General features: G+C 39.1%; 1 protein-coding gene across 1 annotated transcript in view; it reads right to left on the reverse strand.

The window, feature by feature from the left end:
- The window catches only part of cabin1 (calcineurin binding protein 1), a gene marked incomplete in the record, with an annotated part of 39,581 nt that overhangs the window by 24,224 nt on the left and 6,762 nt on the right, over positions 1-8,595 (reverse strand). Inside the window, 11 exon segments of the mRNA XM_024274998.2 lie at positions 944-1,057; positions 2,291-2,664; positions 2,771-2,950; positions 3,474-3,539; positions 5,632-5,843; positions 5,937-6,097; positions 6,227-6,316; positions 6,717-6,887; positions 7,004-7,265; positions 7,356-7,501; positions 7,688-7,894. Coding sequence (XP_024130766.1) covers positions 944-1,057; positions 2,291-2,664; positions 2,771-2,950; positions 3,474-3,539; positions 5,632-5,843; positions 5,937-6,097; positions 6,227-6,316; positions 6,717-6,887; positions 7,004-7,265; positions 7,356-7,501; positions 7,688-7,894 — 1,983 coding nt within the window.

Consider the following 8,595-nt stretch of genomic DNA (forward strand, 5'->3'; position numbering starts at 1 on the left):
CATCTACTTTAGCTCTGAGTTAACTTAGCTGTTTTTGTTTAGTCATCCTCTTTTTTTCAAGTAATTTTCATAGACATGTTTTCTTTAGACCAGCTAATGAGTAGAGTGGCATGTCTACTACTTCTATTAGGGCTGTTTTCCACCACTTCTGGGTCTAAAATGATCCGCTGCTAAAATGTATACACAATCAGCTGACAACCACAAAATGTGGTCAGAGATCGCTATATTTTGATCTGATTTATGAAATTTTCAACAGCTATGGCTATCAAGATAATTTTCCCATTATGGTAGCAAAAACATTCTTAAAATTTTTGTTTTATTTTAGTTAAATAAATAAACTTGAACAGATATGTGCAGTTTGATCAATCGATATTCCGGCACTAAGCCTGTGACCCCGTGATGTATTTTTGACTGTTTGGGAACAGGAGAAATTCATATTCAAGACAAAGAAGAGTCGTATTCAAAAGAGACATGTTAAACGTAAAACCAATTGTTGTATTCATTTTGTTTCTGCAAAGTTGTGCACAAAATATAAAGGTGTGCAGAACTTTGTATTTATGAATACCAATTTATCTTCCTTCCTCCATACAGATTGCAGCCCGCTTTCATGTGGTGGGGGTGTGGACACCTGACTGGCCAGAGTGGTTGCCATAGAAATTTAGAGTCAGACCAATCACTGCTTACTGGTTCTAAAATGGTGTTGACCGCATTGTGTTAAAAAAAAAAAAAGGTGACTGAATTAGCTTCATTTTGTCGGAGCTGGAAGCATGTAATTTTTCTATGGGTGACGTCACACTAACTCGCTCCAGTTCTCTTGTACAGTCAATGGTTTCTGACTGTTAATTGGTTGCACACTCAAAGTAAATCGTATTCATATTAATGCATTAAAAATGATAATTAGGGTTTAAATGACAGAAGTGGATGCATGTGAATTGAGACTTACATTAAATAGGTTGGTCTTGTTTCGCTCACAGAACAGTCCTTGTGCTGGCATGTGCTTCAGCTGTTGCCATTGGACACTGCTTCCTAGCAACACATCTCGAGCCCACTGTAGATTCTGTGATGAAGAATAAGTTGGAATAAAAAAAAAAATATGAGGCAAAAACAACCCCAAAGGCAAATATGAATCTGCATGTACATTGATAAAATTCCACAAATGAAACAGTCATGGACAATAAGTCTTAATAGAGAAAAATAAACCTGCTCATTACAATCAGAAAAATGCAGGCCTCTTCACACCCCAGTGACTCATAAATCAGTGTCAATACAAACGCCCTGTTTGAGTAAGATAGCAAGTCGATGCCACTTCAGGTTATCTTTCACAAATACTCCTGACATACAGCACAAATCAAAGGCTCCATTTCCTTCTGGCTTGGGAATAAGGATAAAAATGGACAGTCAACAGGAGTGGTATGGCTTTTTCTGGGCACAGAAGCTTTTAACATTGTAGGTGTGAGAGCTTTGAAAGCAGCTTAGCAACCCGTGTCAACAGCATCACATCAAGTGGCTGTCATCAAATCATTGCCTCCTAGCACTGGCTGTCATTCAAGACATATAACATGTAACATGTAAAAGGAAAAAAGGAAAAGCAGGGAAGTCTAAGAAACTTCCAAGAACCTCCAAGCAAACTTCTTCCTGAAACCTGAGGAAAATCAATCTTCACAGGGCTTTGTTAGAGAGCTTACATCGACAACAGCAACAATTATTAACACTTGGACACCAGATGTGCCTTTGAGAGGCTAATAAAATATTTTTTATCATTTATCGGCTTGCTGAATGTAACCAGCTCCCTGGTTGATACATTATCGAACCGTTTGGCTCTCTAACCAACTTATAGCCTGAACCAGACGGTTCTCTCAAACTTATGGTTCTTCAATCATAAAACTAAAACCAGAACAATAAGTTCACAAAAATGTGAGCAGAGAATGAAAGTCAAACAAAATGAAGATCTCCATTCTTTATTTACCCAAATCTCCCCTGGCTGAATATGGGAAAAGGCCATGTATTAAATTCGCTAGAGCTGACAGAAGGTTGTCATCACAGTAAAGCTCAGCACTGTCTCTTTGTGCCAAACTGGCTGAGCGCACTGTGCTGCCACCCACACACACACCTCTGCCCACAGAGACCTGAACACAGTCGGTTTCAGCCACTCATCTCTTTTGGGTGGTGCTTTAAGACCCATGAACATCCTACAGACGACCATCAAAGCTTTAATATACATACAATTCATGGGTGATGTTTTTAATATAATGGAAAAATAGGTGCTGTCAGTAAACAATGAAGGACTGACCTGATGGGATTTGCTGTTGGTGTAGAAGTAGGCCAGACGGTATAGACTTTTGTAGTGCTGAGGGAAGCGGCTGAGGCAGAGAAACAGAGCACGGACACACATTTCCACTAGCATCCTCCTCTGTTCAGCCCGTTCCACTGGCAGAGCTTTGGGCACCTCGATCACCTCAGCCGGAGGTTCTGGTTTTTTCTTGCTTTCGCTGGTCGGTGTCTGAGAGGACGTTGGCTTTGGGGGGGTGGTTGGACCAGGAAGAGGATGAGGATCTGCAGAGACTGCAGTGGCTGAAGTTTCAGGCACTATCACCACGATGGCCTCTATTTCCTCCTGGATAAACTTCTCTTCCATCTGGATGCCTGTAAAGTCTCTATGTGAGACTTAAACACATAAAATCAAACTTTACTTTGGCAATCAATCACTCATCCTCAAATTTATTAAAAGTGTCTTTAAAATTTAAATGGGAATCTTCTAAATCCAGAATACCTGCTTCATCAGGGGTTGGCTGCGAGTCCTTCACAGGGGTTGTACTTTCTGACGACGATGAACCAGCCTTGACAGACACTGGTTTGTGACTGCTGTCTTGAGAACTGGTGGGATCAGTGAAGGCATCTTGGGTTGAGTTAGAGTCAGAAAGCAATACTACCTCACTGTCTTGACTGCGCTCTGCCAAACAAAAACAAACAAACAAAAAACAGACATTTCATGCTTTACTAACTATAGCCACTAAAATTGAATAAAAGAGACATTTGTTAAGTTAATGTTCCTGAATTGGTGAATAAAATAAATAACAAATTTCAATCAACTATTCACACTGCAGTAAATGTAATGAGGGTGATAGTTGCTGATTTAGTTATAAGTTCCTGTTGAAACTTGTAGGGAAACAGAATGCAAGTATTTACCAAAATATTATTGACTTCCAAATCCTTATTATTACAACATTAATCACAAATGTTCAGAAAATATATGAAAAAATGCAAGTATACTTCTCAACCTTCATATTCAGCAGCCATAAAGAAAAAAAGTTAAAAAAAAAGTTCAGTTATTACATTTGAAAACTAACACACTCAATGGGCTTTTAACAGGAAAGCTCCTATGGTACTGTATAGTTTGTGCAAACTGACAGCTGTGCATTTTAGTGCTTTATAATAGAAAGCACTTTTATTTTGGTGGGTTGGAAGAGCAGTACCATTGAGGGAAGGCAGCCATACTGCAGACCTGGGTAGGCAGTAATCATGGTCAAACCTCGATGAGGCTGTAGAAGATACGGGGAAGCTTTAAAAAAAATTAAGCACAACTTCACCTCTAAATGTATTTAAAGTGTTATCCGTGAAAGCCAAAAGTGTAGTAATTAAGATTTCCTTAACAAATTGGAAGATTTGAAGCCACTCCCATTTGAAAGAGTAGAGCCTTAATCAGACAGAAGATGCTGTACAAGACTGCACCAAACCCAATGAAAAAAAGATTCCGTGAAATGAATAAAAAACCTGAACCAATTGATAATGTGCTACAAATACTCAGCATTGTACACTTCTCTGAGATGATCACCCCACTAATAGTTAAAAACGGTTAATTTAGAATAATTTAAGAATAAAAATAGCTATTTCCTTGATTTTTCTTTGAAAAATACACATCTGAAACTGGTTCTAACCATTATCTGTATATGAGAACTAGATAGGGTGAGTGTGACATCACTCATAGAAAAGGACTTTCCAAAATGAGGTCAATTCAGTCGCTAATACGGATGTTACGATGTTGAAACTATGCATCATCACTAAGAAGTGATTGGTCCAAATCAACCACTCTCACCAATCAGGAGTGAGCTTGTTGGAAGTCCATATCCTACCGATTGAAAGTGGGCTTGGGAGAATATGTCAAACGTTTCGAACATTCGATCCAAGGCCACATACTCTTATTGAGGCATTTGATTGGCTAATTAATTACTTGAATGACTTGTGCTACAAAAAGAAAATATTAAAAAAACATTTTAAAAAAGTATCAAAGCAAGAATGGTTATTCTGATATATAATGAATGAGTAATAGCTGTATATTTCTCAATTAAAGTCCATGGGATTTCAGCATTTTTAACTTCCGGGAGGGGTCACTCACTCCAGTTCTTATAAACAGTCAATGATTCTACTCTACCGTTAGAATCAGCACTGACCACTGTCACTAGACTGCCCACCTAACCCTGGCCTCAAAGTTCTGTGCTTACACACAAGAACAGAACATTCTTTCCATCTTGGCATTTTCAAAAATAATTGGACTTAATTACAAATTAAATCCCCCCTTCCAAAAAGAAAAAAAAAAAAGAAAACGCTGAGTTTGAACAAAATGAATCCCCAGACAATTTTCACTGAAAGTACTCCCAAACAAAAAAAAAAAAGTGACAATTAGATACACCAGACAATTTAGGGGATTGTAATAAAGGACAGACTGTTTGGCTGCAAAAACAATCACCCCATTAGAACTCCATGCATTTAAATGGCAAAGCAGGTGGTAAAAGCAAGCAGGCAAAGAGGTAGCAGGCAGGTAGGCAGGTGGGTAGGTAGGTAGGAAGGAATCTGGAAAGGATGACAACACTGGCAACATGGGCAATATGGCTGCATTACTTGCACATTCAAACAAACTTCATACATGCACGGGGTGGCGGGACACACTTTATATTTTTAAAATCACACAGGAAATACGGATCAGAAGTGTTTCTCAAGACGGCATTTGGCAATGCCCAGAAATGTCCAAAAAATGAAAATAAAGAAATGTATACTCGCTGAACAAGTGACATTTTCTAACTGCATGATTTAATTTTTTTCTTTAAAACAAAATATGTGAACATTTCCTGCAAAAAGCACAATAACTTGATAAAACCACTTGTTTTGTATAGTTATCTTTGCATAGGGTATGAAAAGTTTTTTTTTAAATAACTGTGTTTTTTGTGAATTTAAATTCTTAAAACCACCAAAGCACAAACAACAAATCACATTAATGCCAAAGAAAATTGATTTACTTTGTGAAACGATTATAACAATAATCCTACTAATTTGCAGCAGCCAACAGACTTTTAGACAAAGCCTCATTAGCCTTAATGCTGTCAACAAAGCTTAACCTCATTTTTTCCCTGGAGGTCATTCATTTTTTTTTTTTTTTTAGTAAAATTGGTCAAATAATCACTAGCCATATTGCCCATTACACCACATCCCAATCACCCTGTGCATGAGGATCGAGTAGTAAAAACAAAGCCACTGAGCATGGTGATTAGCAGTCTGAGCGCTCCCCAGAGGGCCTCCTGTCCCAGTGCAGAAAGGGCAAAAGCCCGACCCCTACAACCCCTAGGACTGAGACTGTACCATCAGCCTGCTGCTCCTCATGCCGTTGCTGCTGCCACTGCTGCCTTCGGAGTGTTTTGCGTTTGGCGTAATCATGGTCACATGGCGTGGCCACGTAAGGAGGAGATGTCAGACCTGGAGTGGTCACTGCTGGAACAGAGGAGCTCAGGGCATTCCCTATGCAAACTGGGGAACAATTAAAGTCTTCGTCCATCATGGAAGGGGGCTTTTCTCTGAAAAAGAAAAGAAAAACAAGGAAGAATGTATATTCTGCCGTGGTATCAAAGTTGTTTTCTTTTCTCATGAGTGGTCCTCCTTTAGTTTACTTTTCGTTTGTCCTTGGCATGCTCGGCATACTTTTCTCTTCCCCCCTGGCAAATGGTCCAGTAGCTGCTTCAACTAGCAAAGTGAACAGGAGTTCATGGTCCAGATCAGGCTTGTTAGCTTCCAATAATTTCAGTATGCTGGTGCTCAGACGGAAATGCAACTGGAGGAAAAAAAATATATTCAATTATCTGCAACCGCATGGATAATGGGTCTGATGTGCAAGATTCCTAATGGGTCTGATTTAATAACTAGAATCAGTTTGAACTACAAATCACTGGCAGGCGATTACCTCTAAGGCCTCCATGGCCAAGTCGGGGGGATTATGGTAATGAATTTTACGAGGGTACCTGGCAGCTTCTTCATGCAGATAATGTGCAGCCTGAAAGACAAGTTTGATGAGAGTCAACAACAAAACTCTGTAAGTTAACCACATAAATGTACACTAGAAAAACGTGGAATTTCCAATGAACAAATGCAGGAGCAGTAATTAGGGCTTGTAGCGTTTTCACAGAGGGTTTGCTACACATGGCTCACCTGCATAAATTAATATAATCACAGAGCCAAGACTTGCTCTATGCATTGATCAATTTAGAAAGAAAAAACACCCATAAGGCAGCTATGTTCAGTCTGTGGGTGTATTATGAAAAGACTCCAAGAAGAGCACGGGAAAGATAGGTGGAAAAAATAAGACCCACCCACACACTAATAAAACTTTGTGTGTTTTTGCTGTTCTGTAAAAATCTGCAATTCGGGAACGAAATGAAAAAGGATTTCCAAACCTTTTTGTAGAGCTGCAGATACTCCACTGGAGGTTTTTTGCGTTTCTCTGCAATCTTCCCGAGCATGTAGTGTATGAGCCATTCTTCTTCATCACTATCACCCTCGCAGCTAGAAGCACCTTGGAAACACAGGAACGCCGTCTCCAACATGGAGTCTTTCCTTTCCTCCATCTGATACAAGCACACACACAGCAGGAATTTGGAATCATTCATTTTAAGTTGACAAAAAGGAAAATAAATAAATAAATCAAACATTAGGGTTTGCAATAAGCTTACAGGTGCCTCACCTGCTTAACAACTTCTGGGGGAAGCTCGTTTCGCCACTGTTTCAGCTGGCGAGAAGCAAATGAGTGCAGCGCGTACGAGATGGTGCCATATTCAATCCACAGGGACAGGTTGGAGCTGTCAATCTCCAGGGCTCTCTTGAAGCAGTTCAGTACTGCCTCAGAGTGCTTCCATATCGGTACATCGCTTTTTAGCTCATTGGAATTGAGCTTTTCCTGTATGCGGCTAGCCCTAGCCAACGCCATACCTGCCCACGAGTCAAACCTGCAGGAAGACGCATTCTGTCAAACTATCTATTTAGGAAAATTGTTAAAACGAATAGCAAACCAATTTATTCCTGAAGAAATCTTCTACCTGTTGGGAGACACGCATATGTCATGCATGTAGAACTTAATAGCTTTGGTCTGTTCCTTGTTTTTGAAATGATAATCAGCCAAAAGGTAGTAAATCTCATTGATGATTGGTGGTGCGGGGGCGCTGTCTGTGGGAAGACAGGGGGCCTAGAAGAAATCAGAATTCAACACTTTAGGAGTCGTGATTTGTAACAAAAGACCAGAGGTCCTCACAAGTCCCTTTTTGGAAGATTAAGTCAAATCTTTACCTCTAATCTCAAATTAAGTCTCAAAACTTTGAGTTAAATATGAATATTTTATTGCAACAGATTAAAGTTGCTGTTTCCCACTGACCTTTTCTGTAATGCCCTCAATGTAAGCCGCCACTTCCTCCATGGACAGGACGGGGGTTTCAGTTTGGGGAGCGATACTTGCGAATCTTCTGAGGAGATTGGCCAGTTCAGCAGACACAGTACTCGTCTTATAGCTGTCAAACTCCGGCAGCGATTTGGGTTTGAAATATTGAAACATGAAGAGGGCGTCACTCCACAGAAGTTCAATCTGCAAAAACATGGATCATTTCCACAGAAAACAAAGCTGAAGTTCACTGGGTGAATTAAGAATATTGGTGATAATGACTATATTTCTTGCACTTTAGGCATCTATAATTACAGTAAGCATCATTTTATTTGAGGTATCCGACATCCACCTGGTGGTGCAATGCAAACACTTCGGGAATCATTTTTCAAGTTCACCTGGCTGGAATTGCTGACTCAAACAATGTTGTATTTACTTTATGTCTTTAAAGAAAACTTTTCTCCAGTTAAATTAAAATTCTCAGAGGATGAAAAGCTGTCAAACAAACCACAGCGTTACATGGTGGTTGACTAGTTTGAGTAAAACAAAAACACAATAATGAATCGATCTTTACATAAAAAAATGATAAGTTAATCAAATCCAGTAACGGATTGTTTTCACAAAAGTACTTCTTGAATTTGTAGTATACAAAATAATTTTTCAATATTAAAATATTCCCTTTGTTTGGTATGTTCATAAAAAAGATTTAGGATGAAAATGAAAAAAATAAGTTGATGGAGTCAATTTGTCAATTAAATCAAATCATAAACTTGTATGAAATCGATTCAGTATTTTGACCTTGGTAATTGCGGTAACGCCTTTTTCATTTGTTAATACATTTTCAGCGGTACCAAACGGAGAAAACATTTCATCAAAGAGCCCACTCAAAATAACAGATCAGCCCA

The sequence above is a fragment of the Oryzias melastigma genome, linkage group LG9, assembly GCF_002922805.2.
Source record: "Oryzias melastigma strain HK-1 linkage group LG9, ASM292280v2, whole genome shotgun sequence".
In the NCBI taxonomy this organism is placed as follows: domain Eukaryota; kingdom Metazoa; phylum Chordata; class Actinopteri; order Beloniformes; family Adrianichthyidae; genus Oryzias; species Oryzias melastigma.